The sequence below is a fragment of the Topomyia yanbarensis genome, chromosome 3 (genome assembly GCF_030247195.1).
Source record: "Topomyia yanbarensis strain Yona2022 chromosome 3, ASM3024719v1, whole genome shotgun sequence".
NCBI classification, from domain to species: Eukaryota; Metazoa; Arthropoda; class Insecta; order Diptera; family Culicidae; genus Topomyia; species Topomyia yanbarensis.
In genome coordinates, this window is record NC_080672.1 from 406993941 (window position 1) to 407020405 (window position 26465).

A 26465-nucleotide genomic window follows, 5' to 3' on the forward strand; every position below is an offset into this window, starting at 1 on the left:
TTCACGATCAGAGGTTCTTATTTGTTTCTTGTTCTTACGGGTCGCTGTTGTAAAACCATCTTCATCGATATTTTCTTCTTTATTGGCGATGCTAGTTGTTGGTTTGGGAGCGGTTGTCGTGATCGTTGTACCTGCATTATTGGTTAAATGGATCGTTGTTTTTGGTTTAACTGAAGGTGTCGGCTGCTTGTTAGAGTTGGCTGTAGTAGATGAGTTTTGACTAGTTGCTTCGGCGCATGTTTTTCCGCAGTGGGCTGTATGGTAACAGAATTGGCATGTTGGGGTCTGCCCGGGATATGTGATTAGCGTTGTTTGCTTATAGGTCACGTCATCTTTCGGTGATTTGAATTCGATAGTCATGTAAGAAAGTATTGGTTTAGTCACTCGCATTCTCACAATACGAACGCCGTTGGGAATGCCGGTGAAAAAAATTCTTCAGGTGTCATTCGTAATAGATTCTACTTCTCCATATTGCGACATGATTTGTTTGATGTAGTCTTTCTTAGTGCGCGGGGCCAAATCATGGATACGTACGTCCACCATGTCGTTTTCCATATGCACCGAGATCTTGATTCTGGTGTTATTAAACTCGACTTCGTGTTGCATATTGTTCTTTTCAATGAAGTTTTCTGCCTGTGCTAAACTTCTAAACGTGATCAAAACACAGTTTTTAATGTGATGTAGCTGAATGTACGTAACTTCAGAGAGAATAAGCTCCATTTTAGCTTTAACTAATTGGTCCATTTCCTGAACTGTGGGTCTAACACGAGTTTTATTAAAGTTGATCGAAATCGTGTTATCCCATAGCACGGGCACTTTTGTTTTATTTGGCAAACTCATTTCACTCCGCAGCCGGGGTAACAATACAATATTGTTTGTGCACTGATATGATATGGACTGCTTATGCGATATGCACCGATCGGCTTGTAGGTAGAATTGACTTTTTTTAGCTTCTGCTCAGGGCGAGATGTGAAAAAAACTGTCATCACTGGTACTGTTTGCACTAGAATCAATCAGCGAGATGGTTTTCGAAGGATTTGTCCAAGGAATCTAGAAACAATACTAGTTTTTAACGGCGGTGTTGCCAAATATGCAAATTTTTAGTTTTGAACTAAAAGTAGAGTGGAGTAGTGTTAAGTAGGTCAGTTTTTTTTGGCAAGCTTGTTGGATGGTATTTTTGCACTGATTTTGACAAACAAGCACTCATTGGAAAGTTTTGGCCATAATGATTTTATGTCTGGCTGAATATTTTTCCAGTTATATCCAATAAGGCGAAGGAATATTTTTTCTATGTTTTTAAAATCTTGGAGTACGATAGGTCACTATATTCCAGGTGCACACGCCTAGAAAAACAGCGGTTCATCTTTTATTTGAATCTTTTAAAAATTATTAACACAAATAATAAATACAATCCATTGGCGTCATTCAGGTAAGAAAATGATGAAGTGGCAAATGATTTGAAAGAATCTATGTCAGTATTCCGATTGAATCCTTATCCGTATTTCTATAGCTTTTCTCTGAATTTTATGCAGGATTCTAAAGAAAAGTTTCTCAGAGGTTTGGTAAAATCCTTCTCAAGATAGAATTCTGCTGAAGATTATGATTTATTCAAGGTACTGATAAAATCATTATCCTATTTTCAATAAAATCCTGTATAAATTCTGATGAATATCCTGCTCTGAATTCCAGTGGACTTTGACACAATATTGCTCTTCTCCCATTAACCCCTTCAACAATTGATTTCTGTTCAGAATTTCAATGGCATCTTTAACCCCTTCATGCCCATGTTGTTGATAACTACGTTTCTAAATGAATTTATCTTTTGGTTTACACAACGTAGGTTTACAACGACAAGTAAGGCTGATAACTGGGGCTGATGTTAAAAGAAACGTAAGCTATGATATGTGACACCACCACGTAAATTAAACTAGAGCCAAAAAACAGACAACCCCCAGCTTACTTATATATTTCCTGATTGTAGATCATATTAACATAATTTAATCTGTTACACAATATTCCACCACGTCACTCGGTCAGTTGCTGCTTGTCTCTAACTTCTCAGGTGCCCAATACTCGCCAGGTTCTGCTCCACTTGGTCCAGCCACCGGGAACGCTGTGCTCCTCTCCGTCTTGTACCTGCCGGGTTGGAGGTGAAAACCAACTTGTTGTCCGGCATCCTCACAACATGCCCCGTCCACCGTACCCTTCCAGCTTGAGCTACTTTCCGGATACTTGGCTCACCATAGAGTCGCGCAAGTTCGTGGTACATCCTTCTCCTCCACACGCCATCCTCCTGCACACCACCGAAGATCGTGTTCAGCACCCTTCTTTCGAAGACTTGGAGTGCTTGCAGATCCTCCTCGAGCATTGTCCACGTTTCGTGCCCGTAGAGAACCACCGGTCTAATAAATGTGTTGTACACGGCGCATTTCGTGCGGTAGTGAAGCTTCCCGGATCTCAAAGTTTTGTGGAGCCCATAGTAAGCACGACTTTCAGAGATAATACGCCTTCTGATCTCCCGTCTGGTGTTATTGTCCGCAGTCACCAATGAGCCTAGATAGATCACCTCGAACTCGTCGCCGTCGATCGTAATACTACTGCCCAAGCGTTCCCTATCGCGATCGGTTCCGCAAGCCAGCATGTACTTTGTCTTAGACACATTTATCTACAGTCCTATTCGTGCTGCTTCGCGCTTCAGTCGGGTATACAGATCTGCTACCGTCTCCTTGTTTCTACCGATTATGTCCACGTCGTCAGCGAAGCATACGAACTGTCCGGACCTCGTGAAAATCGTGCCCCGCACGTTGAACCCCGCTCTTCGTATTACTCCTTCCAGCGCTATATTGAACAGCAGGCAGGACAACCCATCGCCTTGTCTTAGTCCTCTGCGTTTTTCAAACGGAGCCGAGAGACCGCCCGAAATTTTGACACAACACCTTACACCTTACACCATCCATCGTAGCCTTAATCAGTCTTGTCAGCTTCACAGGGAAGCCGTTCTCGTCCATCATTTTCCATAGCTCTACACTACACGGTCCACCGTGTCATATGCGGCTTTAAAGTCGATGAACAGGTGATGTGTCGGGACCTGGCATTCACGGCATTTTTGAAGGATTTGCCGTATAGTAAAGATTTGGTGGTTTGTTGATCTGCCGTTGATGAAACCGGCCTCATAACTCCCGACAAACCCATTTACCAGTGGTGATAGGCGCCGGGACAGAATCTGGGATAGCACTTTGTAAGCGGCATTTGTCACTGTGATCGCTCTGTAGTTTTCACAGTCCAATTTGTCGCCTTTATTGTATAGCGGGATGATGACCCCTTCCTTTCACTACTCCGGTAGCTGTCCTCTGTCCCAGATTCTTTCGATTATTCGGTGCATGCTTTCCGTCAGTTTCTCCGGACCCACCTTGAAGAATTCCGCTCCTAGACCATCCTTACCAGTTGCCTTGTTGTTCTTGAGCTGTTGAATAGCCTCGTTAACCTCATTCATAGTGGGCGCTGGTACATCCCCGTCGGCTGCGACACTGACATAATCGTCCTCCTCGAACGCCCGATTGTCCGCCTGCGCACCATTCAGATGTTCATTGAAGTACTGCCTCCACCTTTCGACCACCTCAAGTTCGCCCGTCAAGATGCCACCTTCCTTGTCTCTACACATTTCGGCCCGCGGCATAAAACCGTTGCGAGAGGCATTCAGCTTCTTGAAGAACGCCCGTGTTTCCTGAGAGCGATACAGCAGCTCCATCTCCTCTCTCTCAGACTCTTCCAGGCGGCGCTTTTTGTCATGAAAAAGACGAGTTTGCTGTTTTCGCTTCCGTCGATATGACTCCACGTTCTGACGAGTGGCTTGAAGCAACATCGCTGCGCGTGCTGCATTCTTCTCGTCCAATATCTCTTGGCACTCGCTATCGATTTCGTTCCGTCGACTCCTCCTTACGTATCCCAGGACGCTCTCCGCAGTGCTGCTTATGGCTGCTTTAGTCCTGGTCCAGCAGTCCTCAAAGTGAGCATCGATGAGCTCTTCCTCCGGTGGCAGCGCTGCTTCAAGATGCTGTGCGTACGTTGTCGCGACGTTGGTTTCCCTCAGTCGGTCTAGGTTCACTACGGATAGTTTTGGACGCAGTTTAACCATCACCAGATAGTGGTCCGAGTCGATGTTAGTGCCCCGATAGGTCCTTACGTCGATAATGTCCGAGAAGTGCCGTCCATCAATCAGAACATGATCAATTTGCGTCTCTTTTTGTTGCGGTGATCTCCAGGTATATCGGTGCAGGAGGCGGTGCTGGAAGAAGGTGCTCCTTATGGCCATGTTTTCGGAGGTGGCAAAATTGATCAGTCTTAGGCCGTTCTCGTTCGTCTGCTGGTGGGTGCTGAATCTTCCAATTACCGGTCTTATTTCACCCCCAGGCCAACCTGAGCATTAAGGTCGCCGATGACGATCTTGACATCATGTCTTGGGCAGCGATCGTATTCACGCTCCAGCTGCGCGTAGAATTCGTCCTTGTCGTCATCGCTACTTCCGAAGTGGAGACTATGCACCTTAATTATGCTGATGTTGAAGAACCGGCCCTTGATCCTCAACCTGCACATTCTGTCGCTGACCGGCCACCATCCGATCACACGCTTTTGCATCTCCTCCACAACCATAAAAGCTGTTCCCAGCTCGTGTGTATTGTCGCAGCTCTGGTAGATGATGTGGTTCCCGCGAAAGACCCTCACCGTAAACCCTTTCCAACACACCTCCTGCAGCGTCATAATGTCGAACTTGCGGTCTTTCACTATATCGGAAAGTATGCGAGTGCTCCCGATAAAGTTAAGCGACCTACAGTTCCATATCCCAAGTTTCCAGTCTCTTGTCCGTTTCCGTTGCGTACGTCTGTGCCAATTTTGTCCATCCGAAATTTGTTGTTGAGCTTCCTGAGCATGCTATTTTTATGGGCGGCTAGCTAGGCCTGCGCCAACCTTGCAGTAACGCTGAAGGATCACGGGAGGAGACAGATTTGGGCGAAGCGCTTATTTAAAGGCGGCGCTGGCTCGCCTTGTCAGGGCTGCTTTAGGGCATGTAGTATTTAAGCCTAGAACGTGTAGGGCCCACTACCTCGTCCTACCACACCCGCAATCAACCCCCGCTACTGGTTCGGGTCGCGAATCACAACTAGTTGCTATCGCGACTAAGCATTATCCACCACCTATGACCCGCCCGGTTGCTTGCAGCTCAGCTTCCCACATAGCGTTCCTCCACCACCACGGGGCCCGGGCCACAGCTTACTTACTTACATTATTTTTTTTAGTAAACGAGTAATCGATTCATTTCCCCAAGCTTATTGAGTGTGATCTGCATTGCCAAAGACACATCTTGTTAAAAAGTTTGTCTTAGAATTCTGGCACAAATAGCTATAAAAACTGTTATATACCGTTAACTCGTTACCACTATAAATAATAAATGAAAACCAACTAAAAATACAAATCACACTTTGAAATTATGAAAACTCGACTAGGGCCAAAATAGGTGGTACCCTTACATTTATTTAAATTTACCCTGACCATTTTATTTCCAATTTCTTTGCGAATGAAGCTTAAATTCATAAAATAACTCACATACAAAAGTTTGACTCGATTATCCGGGGTGTGATTTTTTTAAACTCCTCGGATAATATGCCTATTGATGATAAAATCTACCCAGTTCCCACCCCACATCACACATTCTCCGTTAAAATATTGATGTAAATACACTAATCACTTACATTCTCGTCTGTTCGTTTTCTTCCAGCCGCTCAGCCAGGAACGGTTTGCTATAGCCACGCGCACTGTCGCATGTGGGACACCGAAAGCCATTGTGACTTTCTAATTCCGAATCTGTTTGGCCGTTGCCAATGCACTGCTCCAGCCCGGCAAGAGGGTCCTACTTGCGTGACGGAATCCACCACCACATTGGAGCAGCAATTGCCGGGTTTCGCTAAACCCCAGCAGCAGGAGCCGGAGATTGATCGGATGTCGACAACCACGGAAGATGATGCCGTCGTAGTCGAGAATCTGATGATGAAAGAGGAGGAATCTGATCGGGACCAGGAGATGGGTCAGGCAGAGCAAAATGTTGCCGTGGAAAAGGAACCAATGAGTCAAGAGAGTACAACCATCAGGGGAAGCAATGAATACACTACTGATGGGGAGACCACTGAACCGTACGATGATTCCAAAAGCACTTCCTTCATGCAGATGTATGAGAATACGGAGCAATACACCGCACTAGAGCGTGAAGTTGAAGCTAATTTCAAAGAGCAAGAAGATGATCGTACTCGAACGACAACTGGAAATCCTTCTCGCGAAACAACAGAATTCGAACAGTATTCTTCAGAAGCTTCGATCGCTGGTTCGACCGGAGGAAGCTATGAGTACGAAAGCACTAGTCACGACGGAGAAGATTCTGCTTATCAACATCATAATTATCACAACGGAGCAGTGGAACTCACAGAAAAACATAATCGCTTTGCCGAAGAAAATCATTCTAATCTAATAGAAGGCGAGGATGAATCAACTCCCAGAACAAGTCAAGAATCATTTGACAGTGAAAAAATCATTTCTACAACTGAATACGATAGTGGTGCCCATCGTCAGGATTATATTACAGAAATAAACGACTATCAAATACAGACCAAAAAGAAGGAAACGGAGAATGAAATTGATGGTCTCGTTGCAGAGCACACCACCCCTACTTTGGTACGATTGGCGAGCAGGACAACAATAATGGAACCGGAAGCTCCAGTATCCACCACAGTTGCCTCACTTATCGACACCGACACGGAAACCAAAACGACTAGTACGACAGCACCAAAAATCAGCAAAACAAGAACGACTACCTCGTCTAGTACTACTCCTTCTTTTTCCACTTTGAACACAGAGAGCAGTATCCGAGTAAAACATCAAGGTAAGCTTTTCACTATCCGCGCCATCTCACAGGAACGAGCGCAAGCGGCTATCGTATGTTCGAAAAAGTTACCATTCGTTTACTGCTTCGCTCATCGATTGAAGCTTTCGCTCTTTTCTCTCTTCAAATATTAGATACAGAACATTAGATACAGATTTTAGATTGGTAGCACAAATTCATAATGTAGGGTTATGAGCCTATTTTCGCTTGTTTCTATCATTACTCAATTGAAGCTGTTGGTTAGAGGTTGGTTAGGCCATCTTTGTTCACATATTGGCGCCTATGGTAAAATGGTAATTGGACACGCTCCGAGTTTTCGATGACTCAAATACGTTCTTAGTAATGTAGCAATGATATTGATGCTAACTTATGAGCATTCCAAAGACTATAGGCTGAGTAGTTAATGAAATAGTGTGACACCTTCTCTAATACAATCGACGGGATGCATTAATATAAAGTGACCAGATGTTTTCAAGACGAATGCGGAAGTACGTTTCCCAAATATTAGCACAACTTGTGTAAGACTGAGAAACTTTTTGTAAGAATTCATTACCAGGCTCATATTAGAAGTCGACGACACCGTGACAAACAGAAGAAATTGGCTCAATTTGCACATTTCCCACGTAGCTCAGAGATAAGGCAGCACGACTCAGCGTTTCGAACAATATGAATGTACCATATGGGTATTTAGAAACAAAAACCAGCATTTTGATGAATGCGGTACAATTTCCAGGATGTTTTACTATGCGGGACAAGACCTTAAAACTCGGGACTGTCCCGCCAATCCGGGACGTCTGGTCACCTTAGTATAATACGTTATCAATATCTTTATTTCGTTCATGAGAATTAGTATAATAAAAAAAGTTCAATGCATGCTCGAATTGAATGCTCCAAACCCAATCCTTTGTTCCAACACGTTGAACAAAAATGGCGAACACTGCGAAACTCTAACCAACGGCTTCAAATTAATAGGGTGATAATAGGAACAAGGTGAACATAAGCGCATTACCAAATGATTTCCAGCAAACTTTTTATTCTCGCCACTCCATCATCTCATTGACACAGGTATCCGGACACGTGTTGATCTTGGCGACGGTCCCGTTTCTCTCGGATTGGCGTGCATCAATAACCGCCAGTGTCAGCTAGCCGACCCATACGCGTACTGCAACGAGCTGGGCCGATGCGATTGTGCTCATCCGCAGACGGTGGAAGCTGGGGAATCTGTTTGCAATGGTGCCAATACCGGTTGTGCACCCGGAACGTTTCAGGTTTGGCTAGATTCTAATGCTGCTGTGAATTACTTTTTACGAGAACAAAAGAAACACAACCATACAATATCACATCGTCATTTGTACGTTTTATCTGGCAGCGTAGGGTACCTATATAGTTACGAGATTGGTCTCTAGGATGTGACAAACATTGGATTCCTGCTCCAAGCATCTGTTTGGGAACAATTTAGGTCCTAGACCAAATGTGAACATTTGTAGCTAGATTGGTGAAATAATATTTTTGCGACCACGGTTTAAAGTTTACATGGGATTTCGTATGACTTTCACAAAATATTTTCTCCAGGAGTTGCCCATAATGGTTTGGGCCGCTGTAACCGCATATGGCGCTCTCCAATCGTTTTCATCAAGCCTGGCGTCAAAGAAAATACGACATATTATCGGGAAAGTGAATGGCTGAAAACCAACATCCCGAACTTTATTTCAACTACACAATGGCTCTCATATTCGCCAGACGCGAATCCAATGTATTATTCTCTCTGGGCCATTCTGGTGAGCAAGGCCCGAAGTAAAAAATTTGTCAGCCTCGAGACGCTGAAGAAAGCCATTGTCCGAGAGTTGACCAAAATACGATTCGGGTAGCTTGCAATTTGCGTTGAATCGTTGCAAGGCCATACCCAAGGTAGAAGGTAGCCATATCGAGCAAAAGTAGATACAATCTTTGATTATTTTTACACATTCCGTACTTTGAACTAAAAAAATTATATTCAAAACTGAATTTAAAACTTCCTCTTTAATTGCCCCGGTTGCGATGCAAATGTCGCTCTTCAAGCTACAGGAACAGATGGCCTGCTAAACGAGATATTTCGTTGCGAACTTCGGCAGCTTGATGTGTTTGGTAATCTCTACCGCCTTTCCTTTTCCAGTCGACGTATGATATTCCTGTCCAGGAAGCTGTTTAAAGTCTTCCATGACATTCGTTTCGTCATCCTCTACCACGAGATCAAACTTCGTCAGCAACTTCATACACAGCTTCCGAGATCGTTCTCCGTCCGATTTATATTGCCTATCGTCACGATTTGGAGTCTTATTAGTCTACAGTTCGAATCGTGTTTTAGCTCGATGCACTGTTGTAAATGACAGTCTCCCAGCTTGCTTGTGACATCTCGGACGGAGTGCTTGGGATGCCGCTTGAAACAGATGGCAATCGTCGTTTTTGCGGCCTCCGGCTTTGGATTCCCCCAATACAATCTTCCTGACTGTCGAAAAACGTTTTCCGAACATTGGTAGGCAGTTGATTAGACCACATTCAACAATAGTTCGCATTTTCGTGATGCATGCGCAACATTTTTCTCCGTTACTCCTCTTGCTTCGAAGACATTTTCACAACTGAAGAGCAAATGTCAAAATTAAATGATGCAACACACATACAGGATTTTTTTAAATCATTGTGAAAAAGTGCGTCAAGTTGAAGTTGACCAATTTTTTTATCGTAACACCCTTTATCATATTTGGCCAGTGTCAACATCATAGCTAGTCAGCCGTCACGAATATAGGTATAGCACAGTGTATACAAATCGCCCTAAGATAACTTTTTTTTATTTCGATTATAGAGGTTTTAACCTTAAGGTCATTCGCCTCTTCGGGTTAGAAAAATCTCTTATGAAAAATTTCTAACCCTATATGCGGGGTCGGGACTCGAACCCAGGTGCGCTGCGTACAAGGCAATCGATTTACCAATACGCTACGCCCACCCAACGAGATAACATTCATTTTTGTTCCATTTGTAGTCTATGGTACAGTGTGGTTTCGTTTTGGGTAACAAATTGCAAAAAGAGGAACCGTGCCAAAATTGGAACCCATTTTTTCAATCTTTTTCTTCAATTTGTGGCTTTAAAAATGTTAAAAGTATGATTTTATAATATAGAAATGTGCGAAATAAAATAAGAGAAAATCAACTATTTCCATTCTATTCACGATTGTAACAGATTTTGTAACAAATTCAGTCGTAAAACAATTCCCACTTCTTCTCCTGTGCAATACTTCTATCCATTTACACAGTCAGTTTACCGGCAAATGCTTCATGCCGAGCCTAGGAATCAGATTCATAGGTTGTCCGATCAGAAAATGAGATGAAGTCACGGCTACAGCACTGTTGGTATGGGTGGACAAGAGACATAACGGTTAACGATGTGACACGACTCAATTTGTACAACATAGTTGACAAATACTCAAACATTATTGCCAATTCTCCGGTGTCCGGTCATGAGGCCGAAGGTCACTAGACCCAAGGTCATTCAGCCGAATGGATATTAGGTCGAATAAACATTAGGCCGAGTGGACATTGTCCCGAATACACGACTGGGCATTAGACCGAAGGCCAAGAAGCCGAATGTTTAGCAATGAGGGGAAAAAAGTCGAAGCGTATCCTGCCGAGCTTTTAAGGACTCTCGGTTATTATTTGCTTTGCTGGCTTCTCAATTATTTGCCAGTATCCTTCTTTTTATAATGAGCTGTTCTTTTGAATTATATATAATGTAAACATTCTATCCAGCTTGCCCTATTAGATAATTATCAGCATTATTATTTTGGAATGTAACGTAGTTTTAAAAGCGACAACTTATTGAATATATGTACACGTACTGCACTATCGGTTTCTACACTGCTCTAGTTCTTGTGGCGAGATCAGTATAATGCGGCTTTGCCACATAACCGAGATCAAGGATCCGAAGCAGCGCAAATCCGGTGAGGGTCCACCGGGCGAGGAAGCCCCCGATCCGCAAACCTGTGATTCACCCGTTTACCTGGATTACTCAAACATATGGGCTATAAATTAGTTTAAGTTCGACGGAGCGACAGCGACATTGGATAGCCAACGACCCGAAGCGATGTGGCGTAGCCACATTTGGCGACAATTTTCTTTATTCATTCCATTACGCCAGCAACACAAATCCTTAAAGAATAATAAACTAATTAGGTTTGGTTTGCATACGGCTTAAGTATAAATATTAATGGTGATCACACTATTTGTTTTTTTAAATATGCAGGAAAAGATTACAAAAGTAAGCTAGCTTTAAAGCTTTAAAAATTGCAAAAGTTCACCCTTCATTTAAAACTGAACATTATTTTAAATCTTGTTTTCAGTTTCAACTACGCTATTTGATACTCTTTTTGGTTCATTTGGCCCATAGGCAGGCCCGATGAGAGGGGGAGGCAGCCAGGGCAATTGCCCTGGGGCCCGGGTCGAATTTGGGGGCCCGCGATTTTACCCGGAAGATGGACACGTCCGGTATTTGTAGAAGAGCAATAAAAATAGCAATAGTAATTTCTTTGTAACCATTCGCCTTATTAAATTGTTATATAAAAAAATGGAAACTTTATTTGATAGTTGACATTTGTTAAAAAAAACGTTCTTAAGGATGTTGTCTACTTTGTGTACAAGTTTTTACCGATTTTTTTTGTTTGAATCGACGAAATACACTACAAAATATTGAGAAGCCAATTTAAAGTATTTTCGAAGAAACAACAGAGCGTCAAACAGAAATGCGAGCGCCCACACAAACGCATCCGTCCTCTTCTACGTTCGCTTCTTCACGGGTGGTGCCGGTTGTTGGCATGGAGATACTGGGCGTGATTGTTGTTGAGTGAATATTTGTTCCTGTCAGATCCGTACATATTGGTTTGTAGCTAAAGATGGCCAATGTTTACACCCTACAATTTCACCATATTAGACATAGCGTGATGATTATGTTCCAGACCATCAATCAAGCAGAATTGTTTGTTTCGCGAAACGAAATATATCCGCTCACTGTTAATACAAAAATTATAATTTCCTCCGGGGGTTGGAAGTATTATTCCTGCTATAGTAGCATCTGCAGATCGTTCAGCAGGGGTGCAGAATGCTCTGTTTTAATTGTTTTATGTCGTTGCCCAGGTAACCATTAGCACCAATTGAAAACTCTAGATAAGCTATAAGATGGCATTTCCATTGCTAACAAGCCGTATACAAGTATTGTTGATACCTCAATGCACCTAAAATGTAAAGCATTAAATCTAGCACTATATCAACATACAGAACATAGACATCGTGCTAAAAGCTTTTGAAGATAAATGCTATGAAGCTTTTATAGAAAACTCTAAGTACTAATATAGAATCTTCTTATAGTGCGTTGAGACACCGAACAATAACAAATATACATATGCGTTCCAATAGTCACCTAAACTCGTAATCCTTCATGTAATAAATGATGATGCAATAAACTTAAAATCAAAATGCAAATTCTGCACGATTTTTCGAAAAAATACAATTGCAAATATAATCCACAATAGACGTTTGCATAATTTAAACCGAACATCTAGGTAGAAATTGGATTAAAACAAGTATACATGCAAATTTTCCCATCCCATTTCTATAGGCACTAAATCATCAATTTAAACAGTCGGAATGTCAAACAAAAGAAGAGAGGAAGGGTGGGTACGTTATCGAAAGTTTTTTTTCTTTTGTTGCGTCGATAAAGAAGAGAAGAGTTCTTTTTCAAAAAACTCGGCTCTATGTTAACATTGCTGACAGTAATTAAGGTGCTTCTGAACTAGCTCTATTCTGGCACACTATTTCGCCTTTTCCGACACTAAGTGTGCTTTATCGATCTCTATAGAACTATGAATCCGCAAAGAATATGTTTTGTATGCGAATATAGAACATATCCAAAGCCATTGAATAATGCTTCGTGGTCTATTATTGGGTATATTCATTACTCCTAACTTTACCACTTCCTCAATTCTTCCCATCAGGGAAATCATGAAAATACGATTCATGGCAAGGCACAAATCTCCGATCAACATGGAGAACATGCCATTTGAACTAGATGCTACTGATTTATGATTCCCGAGTACCTGCAAATTGAAAAACTCGAAGCTATGGTAATTTTACCCGATTTGGATACCACAGAATAAGAAGCTGCCGAGATTCTCCTGTCTGGAATGCTTTCTATGAATGTGGCAATATGAGTAAACCGGAGACTAATAGAAACCAAGGACTCACGAGTTTCCCATGGCTGAAGAGGTACTAACTCATACTAGAGGGCTTAGGTTTCAAAGGGCCCGGCATTAATACAAGCCTTGGGGCCCGACGCGGCTCTCAACGGCCCTGCCCATAGGCCATTCGGCCTAATGTTCATTCGGCCTAATGACCATTCGGCCTAATGATCATTCGGCCTAATGGCCATTGGACTTAATGACCATTCGCCCAAATGACGCAGTATCGTTAAATTTTTTTCAAATGCGGAAAAACTTTTTTTCTTAATGTTTTTGTATTTAAATCAAGTTAATCTATTGAAAATTTTCTCCGATATAGTTTCTGACTTCATAAACAATGTTCTTCGATCAATTAGGGAAATGATAACGGCAAATAAAAATATCTGTTTTGTCGATGATTACGCGGTGCTACAAAATTTAAAAAAAAATGAATATACTTTTAAAATGATCTGTTAAAGTTTGTAGGTATATACCCTCAAAATCTTGATTTATATCAGAAAAACAGGATTTTCGGCACTACAAAATTTTCTACGCGGGCATTTTTCAACTGATTTTCAATTCTTTTAGTGTTTTGGAAAGAAGAAGAAATGAACTTTCTAACTGTACGATATGTTATGTTCTTTTGTTAAAAGTATTATCCCGTTTTGGTATAACAATATAAAAGTAACCATAATTTTGGGATTTATTCGTGAAAAAAATTTTGCTCAACATTTTTGTTAGAAAGCTTCTTTGTTTTAATAGCAATTTTTAAAGAAAATTTAATTCCGTCTTCAATGACCTATTTATGATGAAAATCGGTTGAAAAACGGCAGCTATTAATTTTTTCAAAAATTAGAAACTTGCTAGCATGAACTTTTAAGGGGACTGTTTCATATAAAATTTAAAAAAATGATCTTTTTTTGCTCGATTACGTATATATTCAAAAGAATGTGTGTGAACTTTGATATTGAAATTGGAGAAAATATCGGAACATATAATTATAGAATCGTATAGTACGAGACAATACCTCACTAACCCCTCAAGAGTTCATGCGAGCATGTTTGTAATTTAGGAGAAAAATATTAACACTGCCTTTTTTCAACCGATTTTGCTCATATATAGGTCGTTGGATGTGGAATTAAACTCTCTCTAAATTTCATTAATTCTAAATTCCATTAAATTTTCATATTTTCACGAAAAAATCCCAAAATGATGGTTACTTTATATAGCTGTCTCGAAACCGAAACGTATTTTTGACAAAAGAGCTTAGCATAGCATACGTTGGAAAAGTAATTTCTGTTTCTTTCTAAAACACTCAACAAATTTAAAATCGGTTGAAAGAAGACCGCGTAAAATTTTTAGGCGTTTTAGTGGCGAAAGTTCCGAAAAATTGATTTTTTGCTAAATTAATATTTTGAATTTTCGCTCAAACGCAAGCATTTTCCATTTTCCAGGCAAAACTTTAAACTGTACTGCTTCTTAGGAACGAAGCAAAGATGATGATACCTATTTAAGCGCAATCCAATCACTGTAAGTCGAGTTATCAATGAAATAGTGTGACATCCTGACTAATGAGATGAAACAGGGCTTTTTCACACATTATTTTGTGTTGCATTTGATGAGATCTACAATCTGTACTAGGTCACTTTATAAGTACAAAATCACTGTAGCACCGTGTTTATAGATTGCGTACATATATGCTGTTTATATTTATTATTATATATTGAAAAACTTGTTCACGGCTAAACTGACCAACTCTGACGAAAGAATGCGTACACCATTTGGCAAAGAAGCGCGATCGTTCACCACGGTCAGGCAAACAGTCCATATGGTGTCCGGATTTTTTCATCAGAGTTGGTCAGCTTATTCATGGCCCTTGCTTGCGATTATTTCTACCAACAATGTACGCTTTCCTATACTCCCTCCAGTGCCGCTCGAGTGGAATCTGCATTAGCTGGTTCTTCGTGTGCGATGGTCGCCCAGATTGCAGTGATGCCTCGGACGAGGAGTGTAACTTTTCGCTGAAATCTAACATCACCAACTGTCCGGATTTGTCGTACCGATGCGAGCGAAGTGGCCGCTGCATCTCGCGGGCCGGAATCTGCGACGGCAAAATCCAGTGCCCTCAGGGAGAGGACGAGGTCGGGTGCGACTTCCGGAAGTCGCGACGATGCCCAGAGCACACGTTCATGTGCCGGAGCGGCGAATGTTTGCCGGAGTACGAGTACTGCAATGCGATTGTAACCTGCCGGGATGGGAGCGATGAGCCACCGCATCTTTGCGGTTCACGCTCGGTGCCGAATTTCTTCGTGAAACTGCTGTCCGGACCGAACAGCCGTAGCAGAAACTATTGTCCGTTACGATGCGGCAACGGAAACTGCCGCTCGTCGGCTATTGTTTGCTCCGGGCGGGACGGGTGCGGAGATGGAAGCGACGAAGAGAACTGTTCCGTGTGTCGTGAGTATTGATTTTCGATTGTATCGTGTTGGGGTTAAAAATTCATATGTGGTAGAGGGTAGCGCAAAAAATAAATTTTCATCACCCATTTCCAATTACATTATGATCCATTGGGTGAGATTCTCAGCAAATGTGTATTGACGACATGTGTTTCAATTCATTTCTTCTTAATAATTTATGGAGCGTACCATTGCAGGTTGTCCGGCACCGGCGTCTGAGGAAACAACACCCCCTGCTCTGGCCACTCCCGTCAGTACCAGCAGCAGGTCGAGGCAGCGAAGTCGGACAGGACGCATTACAAGCAACTGGCAGCAGCAGCAGCAGTAATAAATGATTCGTGACCAAGTTGGATTCTCGTTTATATGAAAACTTTAAAATATCAAATGGTCTTCAACTTGACACGATATACCGTTTAGAAAGACTATCAGTTGGACGAGCTGAAAGAAACGCTGTAAATTTAATGGGAACGCCAGGTACTTCTAAATATAAGTGAAGAACCGACCGTCTCCTGCGAACTTAAAATAAATTGCACCAAAATTTACACCATCGCATCGACATGGACAAAGCAGTGCGCAAAATTGTGTCGACCCAAATAGTCTTATCGCCCAGTGCCAATTGCAAACTCCGTACACAGACGCACAAAACAAACCCGAGACCAATTGTCGCAACGCGCGAAGCGTTCTGCTGCGGCACATCTAAATATGAGTGGAAGAATACGTTCCGAATTTTGCATATACATATGTACGAAGTTATCCGGTCCGCAGCATATCGCATATATTTTTACTTATACTTAACTGCATGCATGCTTATATGAAAACCATTCACGAACAAACACAAAAAAATACGCGCTCCTCAGCTAGAATTATTCGAAGAGGAAATTATATGCGTGCTCTCCATACTGACTGAGACGTGAGCTAGATATTTATAGTAGGTTAGTAGCAAACGTGTACATATGATACTGATTACAAGTAGATTTTTTTTGCACAATACATACTACACATCGAAGGAAAGAAGAAAGGCTTAAGCAGACGGGTGGACACAGCGGGGATACTGAGTATCTAAACTGTCAATCGATACAGAAACGAACGTACGATAATCAATTTAATCACAATTATATCGTGATTAAGCGGATAACACTAGCACATGAATCAAAGAATAAGTTGTGGATTATGGAAAAGATTTAGTAGACGGTAGATTTACACCTTAGCAAAAACAGGGATTACAAAAAAATTAAACTGATGTATTTTCGACTCTGCGGGTTGTACTTTCTAGGTTAGGGATTGGCGTTTCAGTCTTTATTAAGTAAGAACTTTCATCTTTCTCTCTTCTTCCGACGTTTCGGTCCACATTAGACCTTTTTCAAGGAATCGAAATTTTGTAGTTCTATTGTGTGCTGTTTCCTGCTAAAAACGTAAACGAAATAAGCAGTTTGCCACCATCAATTAATCAGTAGTATTCTAACCATGTACCGAACACATTGATTGATTTTCATGAAAATCGTGCAAGCAGTAGCGTAAAAAATAGTTTTTTTTTGTTTACCAAAATGACCAGTTGAAACTTAAACCACAGTTGCTCATCGAATTTTGTTCTATCGTGATGAATGGCGAAACTTACGACAACACTCAACTTCCCAGACATAAATAATTCAGTGCCAAGTTCAAGTATACTGTTCCAAAGAAGGTTCCAAATTCGACATTTTCCCTAAAATTTCCAATCTGGCAGGCGATTTATGGATTTGGTGGAACAGTTCTAGCACACTAACCATCAACAATGAAAGACACGTTAGTTCTTGACAAAAATTTCAATGTCTATTTGATAGCAGGATAAAGATCGTTTTACTAAACTTTGGGAAATAGCATCACATAATGTGCATGTACCCCACGCTACATATTTGCAAAATTTTATTTTATTCCAGTTTTATAGCCTCTAATATGCCAAAAAATGACGTAAATATTAAAAAGAAGGCTAATCGTTGCATAAATTTTACAATCAGCAGAACAAAAAATCTGTCCTCACACAGCGATATGTTTGCTGAATAATAAAAAACGGACCAATACTTTTATGAAAAGTCTTATTCGGAAGTTGTTTCAACATCAATATAATCAATAACATTTTTGGTCTTCAAAATTAAAATTTAAAAGTCAAAACATGTAGCTTCAAAATAAAAAAAAGATACTCTGCAATTTATTCCTTAAAAAGTAGCTCAATTTCGGGCCTCGAGAGCAAAGACCACCACGAGTACGGAAAACGTATGGAGCTCTCAAAAATGTCGTTTTATACCTACCGAAATGGGAGAATCGGAGCGCAGTTCCGAAAGCATGCGAAATATTAAATAGGCGCTCTTGAATCGATTATATTTGATCGATTCGTTTCTCACCCTGATTTTAGTTTAATTCTCTTAACGAACACCAAAAACAAACGAAACATGGTGCCTCACTTTGGGTACAATCATTAAAATGTATCGTTGCTCTTTGAGGCCACGTTTTCACAAGTAACTTAAAGATGTGTGCGGACAAGTCGTTTGCCACAGTGTAAGATATAAAGTAGAAACGATAAGCCTAACTTACTAACTTCAAGATGCAGCTAGTCGCAATATTTTAGTCGCTCTTCGGAATAGCCTGTTGAAGTCTCTGTTCTGTTACATCGTGCCATATGTGTACTAGTGTGGCATAAGCCATTTTTCACCACAGAACTTCTTGAGTATTTTTTTGGGGTCAGAAATGACTATCTAAATATGGGAAGCGATTGGTGGCTCCCCAGATTGGCGCATTGCGTTTGAAGTTTGTATGGAAGTTTGTATTGAAAACGCTACACTAGAGGCCGGTAACCCCAGCAAACCACAAATCGTACAACAATGTAGAAAAAGACTCGTGATGATGTCTACAAAGAGTCAAAATCGTTACTACAGTCGAATTTAGTCCGCAGAAATTGATTTGTAATCGCGTATTACTCGAAACATAATTTAAATATGACCTTTCATTCAAAATCGCTTTAATGTTCTAGGTAAATCGTGTTCAATCGGAGCTGGTCGCAGAGCGCTGACAACTTATATTCATATAGCTACAAATATTTAAATCATTTAAAATCGTATTTTTCCATATATATGATCGTATTTTACTTCGATCAATGTCTGATAAACAACATAATAAAGTCACTGTGGTCTTTATTATATATGGGAGAATAGTCACTAAGAAACATAAACATATCTACGACTTCGATATACATCACAATGACTTCAAAAAGTTAAATACGACTTAATATATCACAACATATAAGAAACCCGATTTCGCAAAATTACTTACGACTTTGCTCATATCTTTTAAATGAGATTGCTGCATATATGGCGAATGTTTATCGGAATAGAGTTTCTCTACTTGAAGATAAGATATGATTACGAAATATTGTCACGCTTATAACAATTAAAATAGTTCTGTGTAGTAGGCCCTATCGTACAATCCAAATGTCGTAAGTTCGAGTCCCATCTTAACATGTGAAGAAGAGAATCCCAATGGCTTGGGGGGTGGGTTGGGTTGGATTTTGGCCTCCGTTCACAATCCGCGTTCGTTTTTTTTTCTCCCCAAACCCCGCTTTTATACGTATTTTGTTATGCTGGAGATGATTGATGTACAACTTAACTGTTCCTAGTTTTTGATCTTCTTTACCGACATATGAGAGTTAATCGTATATCGTGTTCCGGAATCGTATACTAGTTATGGATATCGAATACAATGTGAGATTGTTTCGCAAATCCAATCGTAAATATATTCTCTAGAATCGCTTTTATACTAGAGATTATCGCGACAAACGTGTATATTGTTATTAATCGTCAATTTCAATAGCTATGTACGTATGTCGCCTCCAGTTTGGTACGCATATGCCGATTTTCTGCATTTTATGCGACTTTTTAGTGGGATATAAACACGTATTATTCAGTTGCAACTTGGATATACCATCAAAAAGGCTGGCTGGGACATGCAGATGCTGGTTGTAACGTTAAGTTTCTCATGTAAACTTGGGCTAAGTTCAATTGACGGCAAAAATTTCGTGATATCTATGTGATAGTTTGACTCATATGAGATTTAACAGCAATCGGCATCCAATTGAAAGAATCGACAAATTCACTATTTGTCGTATTACTCAACAAGCTTATTACACGAATGACGATAAAATTTGTGGGTTATTGATTCTGCATCTCAGCAAATCCGATTGTTAGCAGTTTTAGTCGTATATACTTTATACGTTTTTACCAAGTTTTTCAGTTCTATTACAAATTTTATTTATTATTCGATTGTCATAAATACCACAGTTTTAATAGAGTGTTCTTGGCAAATAGAAATATAATTTCGCAAAACTTGCTTAAGTATTATGTTTGATGTGTTTATTAATAGCACAGAACACTGACTTGTAACAGAAATACGAACTGTATACTGTGAACAAATTTGTCATTTAAATATCACAGTATATTTTCTCATATAAATATACACTCTCGTCATTAGAATCGCATTAAATGTTATCTGAATTTTGGTACCGGTGACAATCAATTTTTGGAAAGTTATGATACTCAGTCATCTATAAAAACTCCTATTCAACTTTTTCTCATTAATTTGAGCAATCCTTTTCTAAAAATGTCTTTTTCTATAATTTTTCTAAATAATTTTGTGGTGGAAGAAGAGGTCAAACCGTCCGGCAGTAATATTATGAAAAATAAGCTTTCTATATATAGTCTGAATACCCCATGCTAACAGTTTAGCCTCCGAACGTAGAAGGTGTTAGCTCTACCGATTTGCCAATAACCCATTTCAAAATGACAGAGACCTAGCGGTACTTTCCGAGACATTGTTTTGGTTGATGTAATTCATCCCATAGATGGTCGATAAGATTTAGGTCAGGCGACTGTGGCGAAGAAGGAAGGTGTTCAACGTACTGTACAACAACCATTTCTTAACAATGTTGACTGTTTGTTTCAGATCCTTGTCTAATTGGAGGATTCAGTCATATCCGAATCCAAATTTCTGGACACATTGCTTCAGATTGGCGTACTATATATCAGTATACTTGAGTGGATCCATGATGCCGTCAATAAATACCACATTTCCAATTTCTGCGGCCGACTTACAGCCACAGTTAAGATTGGCAACAAGTTTTTGGGTTCCTTGGCTGTACCGTTTATCCTTCAAACTTTTACTTCCACAGACCCTAAATAAATTTACACCTTCTATATTGACGGATTACACACAGTATTGCAAAAAAAATGTCTTCAGTAGTATGGCTTGACCGCAACAACAATTTAGTTTCGCCTACAGGTAGGGGCAGGCCCGTAGCGTGGTCTTGTGACACCCTTGGCGGCGTCTCAGTTTTGCGCCCCTCTGATGTTTACTTTGGCTTTCTTTCTGAGTTCGACTTTCGAACAATTCATGTACTCATTGCAATGGCACAATTGACTTATTTTATAAATTCTCCTCACTAAATTTATAAAACAGATCAACATCTCAGTGCTCTCTTATGGCCTACGCTGGTGAAATGAAATTTTTGAAAGTTGCGGTATATGTCAGCGGTAGCAGCATTGTTAGCGAATATGCTGATGTAATGTCGGGTTTAGTGAATGAACAACATTCCATAGACAAGTCAATACAACAGAATCTGTAAAACAGCCCACTGACACAAACTGAATGAACAGGACTTTTACTTCGATAGGACAATGGTTATCCGGGAATTAGGAGCACCATTTGGCCTCTATTTCCTGCTCTATCGATTTTGGTAATAAAAGAAAGCTTTTCTTCTTTACTTCATTACGCAACTTTAATAGTTTGACTAAAACAAGCAATGTTTTTGGTGAAGAGTATTTTGTGATAGACTACGGAGTCTACATGCCCGCTTACAAGGTTGAGATCGACGGTGTAGTCACCTATTCAAGTTAGTTATGCGTGAATCTACTGAAGCCTGAGGAGCGCTGTTTTAATGACATTTTGCTCCGGTTAGTGATGATTTTGAATGGAAATTGCACAATACAGGACAATTATTAATCATCGTGCTTTCTTGACTCAGGAAGAGTACGACTCTGACGATCCCCTATTAATGCTTTTAAAAACTATAGGCTGATGAGATTCCTTGTAAAGTCTGAAAAAATTTCGCTTGATGTTATACCCAGGAGACATCAATTGTCATAGTACGGCATGGGATCCGAAAAAGAGATTTTTCTTCTTCACGGGGTCTTGGGGTCCTCGGACCACAGATTGATAATCGCTGACTTAGACAGTTCCGGAACGCTTAACTTTCTGTTTATGGATGAGAAAGAACGTGAAATATTAAGATTAGCTAATTAATTCTTTTCTATCGCTTAACCTTCCGGAGGTGGCGTAAATGGAGCACTGAACTAGCAGCCGCTAGTACTTAAAGACACTTTTACTGGATTTTCTGAGCGACACTCCATAGTACCAGCGCGAGTGCCGGAAGTTTAAATGATTCGCCAGTTATTTTTTTTCGTGTTACCGTTGATCTTGAAAATCGAATTGCCATAGTTGTTTTAAAGCATGATAAGTAGTACATATAAACTTTAAGTTGTTTTTATTCATACGACTAATATTATGCCCCCGTGCGCAGAAAATTCCCAAGGGGAGGGTTTTGAGTTTTTTACGTTTCTTATAAAATGAAAGGTGTAGAAATCCTCAAACTTTGACGATTTTTTCCGAGGCCTAGATGGCCGAGTCTTGTGTACCAATCAACTCAGCTCAACAGATTGGGTAAATGTGTGTTATGGAGAAGGCTTATTTAACAGACACTGCTGCCTGCTAGTTCGTGGTAGTGTCGGTTTGCTTTATAGTAGTTAAGTCTAGCTATTAAACCTAAACCTCTTGTATATCGCAATCATCATCCATACGCCTACCTGCGAAATTGTAATCATGCTCTTTTTTCCATTGCTGCCTATCTTGCCTGCTGTTCAACCTTCGCGGTATGTCTGAACTGCTCAAATCTGCTGCAAATATACTCACCTGTTAAGACAGGAAGCGATCCGGAAGTGTCGACCATAATGATTTGCATCTGTTTACAACCACCTTCGCAGGGTTTCTTATAGTTCTCGGCTCTACTTATTCCTATTTATATGCGAGCTGGTGCTGAGAGTTCCTCGGCAACGGTATTTCTCCCGATACCGACGCCAATTTTTGCAATCCATTTAGCTGCCAACCACTCCGACGGAGAGATAATCGACGATTAAATTTCTCTAGACAACGAAATCCGGATTATCTCCAACTTCGTGTTTTTCGTCCTTTGCTCCAGTTGCTAGCCCGTTGACCGGCTTTTACTTTTAATCCTGTTAAGACAAATGTTTTCCGTTTAACTCCACTATAGAATTCTATAGTTTCTATAGTGGAATTAAATGGAAAACATCTGTCTGAACAGGATTAATTGTGACATTTCACTAAGTCGCTCAAATGCAATTTTGTAAGAAATTATACGACCTTTACTGTGTAACTGGTCTGCTCGCAACTGTTGCTAATATCTAAGCTTGTCGAAACGTAAACCGAACCAGAAAAGCCTCACAAAGCTTCTTCAACGATTTGTTTGTAGAATGTCCGAACACAAATTGCATGTTATGTGTCAAAACGGCTAGTAGTATATTTTTGTTTCCTAATAGGAAGTTAATAAATTTTTAAAAGTTATTCAAAATCCTCATGGGAGGTGTTTGAACCCCCAACACAATCCTCTTACGCACGTTACCTTGACGTTATTTTTGAATGCACAATAGGCAAATTGGTACGGTTGAGAATGTTTTTACACTGTGCGCTTATGGTTTACTCTAATGATGCCATGTTTATACTAACCTGCTCAAAACAATTCAAATTAAACTTTTAAAGCCTATGTAAAACTTTAGTGATTAAGTAAAACTGAGAAAAACTCAAAATGTAATGAATGCATATTTCTGTAAATCCCTTTTCAAATTAAAATTTCAAACTTTTTTTCACGTAGTAACAATTACCAGAAACTTTTTGCGAAATACACTTTCTCCTTTCTCAAAATCCGTGTTTTTGCTCAGGAAAAACTGTATTAAATCTAACCCTCGATCCAGGAACAAAACCGCTAATAATTGAGTCCGTAATTAAGTCAACAATGATTTTTACGATATTGGAATTCAGCTTATTTAGAGTAGAGAAAAGGTATACTTTAAGTACAACCAGCTGATACTTAACGACATGACATGGCAGGAGACAAACAACTTGAAACAAATAAACACCGTCTAAGAAAAGCCTCGCTTTTTTCCTTTGATATTTTAAAACATAGCAAATCATGTTTAAGGAACGATGGTTGTTAAATTGAACATTCCATAATCCGCCTATATCGCATATAAGTTATTACCATTTTAAGGTTCGCAAAGGTACACATTTTAATTAGATTGTAAGCTAATAAAATCGAACAGTAAGCAAACATCGAGGCATGGTCCAATGCTTAGCAACCAACAATACTTCACTGAACTGTATCCAACTAAATTAGATCCATATTATTGTAACTAATCATTAAAATTCAAGGTTAGCTCTTATTCTTACTAATCGATACGGAACCATTCGCGTTTTCCAGGCACCGCCAGGTAACACGTAGCTTAATAGAAATTTATTTATCAAAGACACGCGACTCATTGCTAAACGGTACGTAAATCTTCAACCCTCCTCCTCTCCTATGCCGGAGCAGACCCAGGAAGTAGAAAATGCCAACGCCTCCCGCATGTACTCTCTCTCTATAAAATGCCAGCTTCAATAGTGTGTGGCCTTGACCGAAGAGAAAAAAGAATCGGAAATAATTGGAAGCTTTGTTCTTCGAGTGAGAACGCCATCCACTCGTTGAATGACACGATCCAATGATTTGAATGGAGAGTCCCAGTCCTTTTCTTGTTTTCAAATGAAATAAATCACTTCGGTTCCTGTTACCTCACTTGTAGTCACGCAGTATTCTAGTTGGCTTTTTTCCATTCTGAAGATTCTTTCTTTTTTGCTTAAAACTGCATATAACTATTGAACACAAACTAGACTTATGTATAATAAAGTAATATTTTACACTTCTTTACATTTTTAAGCAACCCTAGCTCATAGAGAAGGTTTTAAATAAAATCATACAAACAATTCGTCGCGTCGCTGCCGTTAGTTCATATCACAGTCATTAAAAACCAGACGCTTCTGGTATGGGCATTTATGTTGCTGCGCTAACAATAATGAGAATAAACATCTAGAAGCGTCTAGCATCGCACAATTGCTCTGATGCTCTTTTCCATTATTAGGTTTTATTAGATTTGACTGCTAAATCATTCCATTTGTGATAAAAAAATATCAGCACGTCAGCGTACACAGCTTTGCATGAAATGCATACCGGCACAGCTTGTTGTAGAATCTACTTACAGTATGCGCCATAAAATATTTCGAAAATCTTTGTAACACAAACGAAAGTTATTCTGTTTGGAATACTATTAAAACAGTAATGTTATATGTTAATCCCAGACAAAAGCGTAATCAAGATCATACTTTAAAAATGTTGGATTCCATCATCGAGTTCCAAACCTTTGTTAATGAACAGAACATTTCAGAGCTTCAACACTTGAGCTGAAATGATTCACACGCTTTTGTCTGATGAAGAAATTCCCAAATAGAATATTCGAGATGATTTAAGCTAATAACAGCGAACTGACCATTTTTGCACCTTTATGGAACTAAAAGTAGTAGTAAAAACAGTGCTATAAATACTACAAACCATTGGATGAAAATCCATTAAATTTCACTACTAGTGCCTTCGTTATTTGATGAGACTATTGAAAACGTCAATCGAAGTAACTGCACATATTTCCAATGCAAGCGTTCATTCGTTTCCAATTTTTCCTGAATTTTATCGAATCATAATAGATCAAGTAAGCGTAATAACTATCCTTTTTTCTTCGTTTTTCCAGTTATTTAATGAACTGAAATTGATTTTTCGATATTCGCTTGAATAAGTTATACGGGCAATTAAATGATCACACGAGTTCAACTCACTACGAATCGCAACAGATTCATTATGATCATTCATGTTATTTTACTAAAAAAGTGCCATATGATTATAGAACTTCCACCTTTTTATAGAAGATACTGTTTTCAACCTAATCTGAATCTGGCGAGCATGTTACGCTTAGCGGTAGGTATATTCTAGGCAAGTGTTGTTCCACTAATCAACAGGCTCGGTAGAAATTATACTGAATGTTTACTAAACAACACGATAAATTAATATTGGATAAGGATGATTTGAAATAGAACGCGAGCATTGAAAGTTGAAGTATTGTATTTCGCCATCCTAAACAACCGTTTCCTCATAGCTTTGAATTCATCACTTGTGTATTGCACCATTCGACTCAGTTAATCGAGTATGGGTGTTTTTTTTATATGTTGGAGTATTCTTATGGACTGACCCCTGTGCCAGAGTGTGAATAGGGTATTAAACTAATATTTCCATCTTTTGCCACTGTATACTTTCTCCACGGAACTAACCCAAAACATTACTTCGTGCGGATTTCGGTAGAGTTTCTCGTACTTCCTCATTTTGGTCTCGAATGAACCGTTCATTTTGCTCTCGCAATACACATAGAGCCTCGCTTGCCAATCGGTTCCCGATTTCCATCAACTTGGTTGCGATCTTCTCGTACAGTCCCCGGCTGTGCTTTATGCTACTCTTCTAATTGAGAGCTCCCCGATGACGAATTTCTTCCTAAAACCGTTTTTGAGCTATTCGCGATCTGCTCGGATAGTCCCCAGCGATGAATCTGAGAGAATGAGAGTAAGAGAGGGTTAAAAAAAATATCAGAGCAAAAGTTGGTTAAAATATTCTGTTAT

General features: G+C 40.0%; 1 protein-coding gene across 1 annotated transcript in view; it reads left to right on the plus strand.

Moving 5' to 3' along the window:
• The window catches only part of LOC131688455 (uncharacterized), a 177539-nt gene extending 152846 nt beyond the window's left edge, over positions 1-24693 (plus strand). The window contains exons 4-7 of the mRNA XM_058972724.1: positions 5774-6928; positions 7994-8196; positions 15096-15624; positions 15821-24693. Of these exons, the coding sequence (XP_058828707.1) occupies positions 5774-6928; positions 7994-8196; positions 15096-15624; positions 15821-15951 (2018 nt within the window). The 3' untranslated portion in view covers positions 15952-24693. The remainder of the gene's footprint in view (positions 1-5773; positions 6929-7993; positions 8197-15095; positions 15625-15820) is intronic.
• The last annotated feature ends 1772 nt before the right edge of the window (positions 24694-26465 follow it).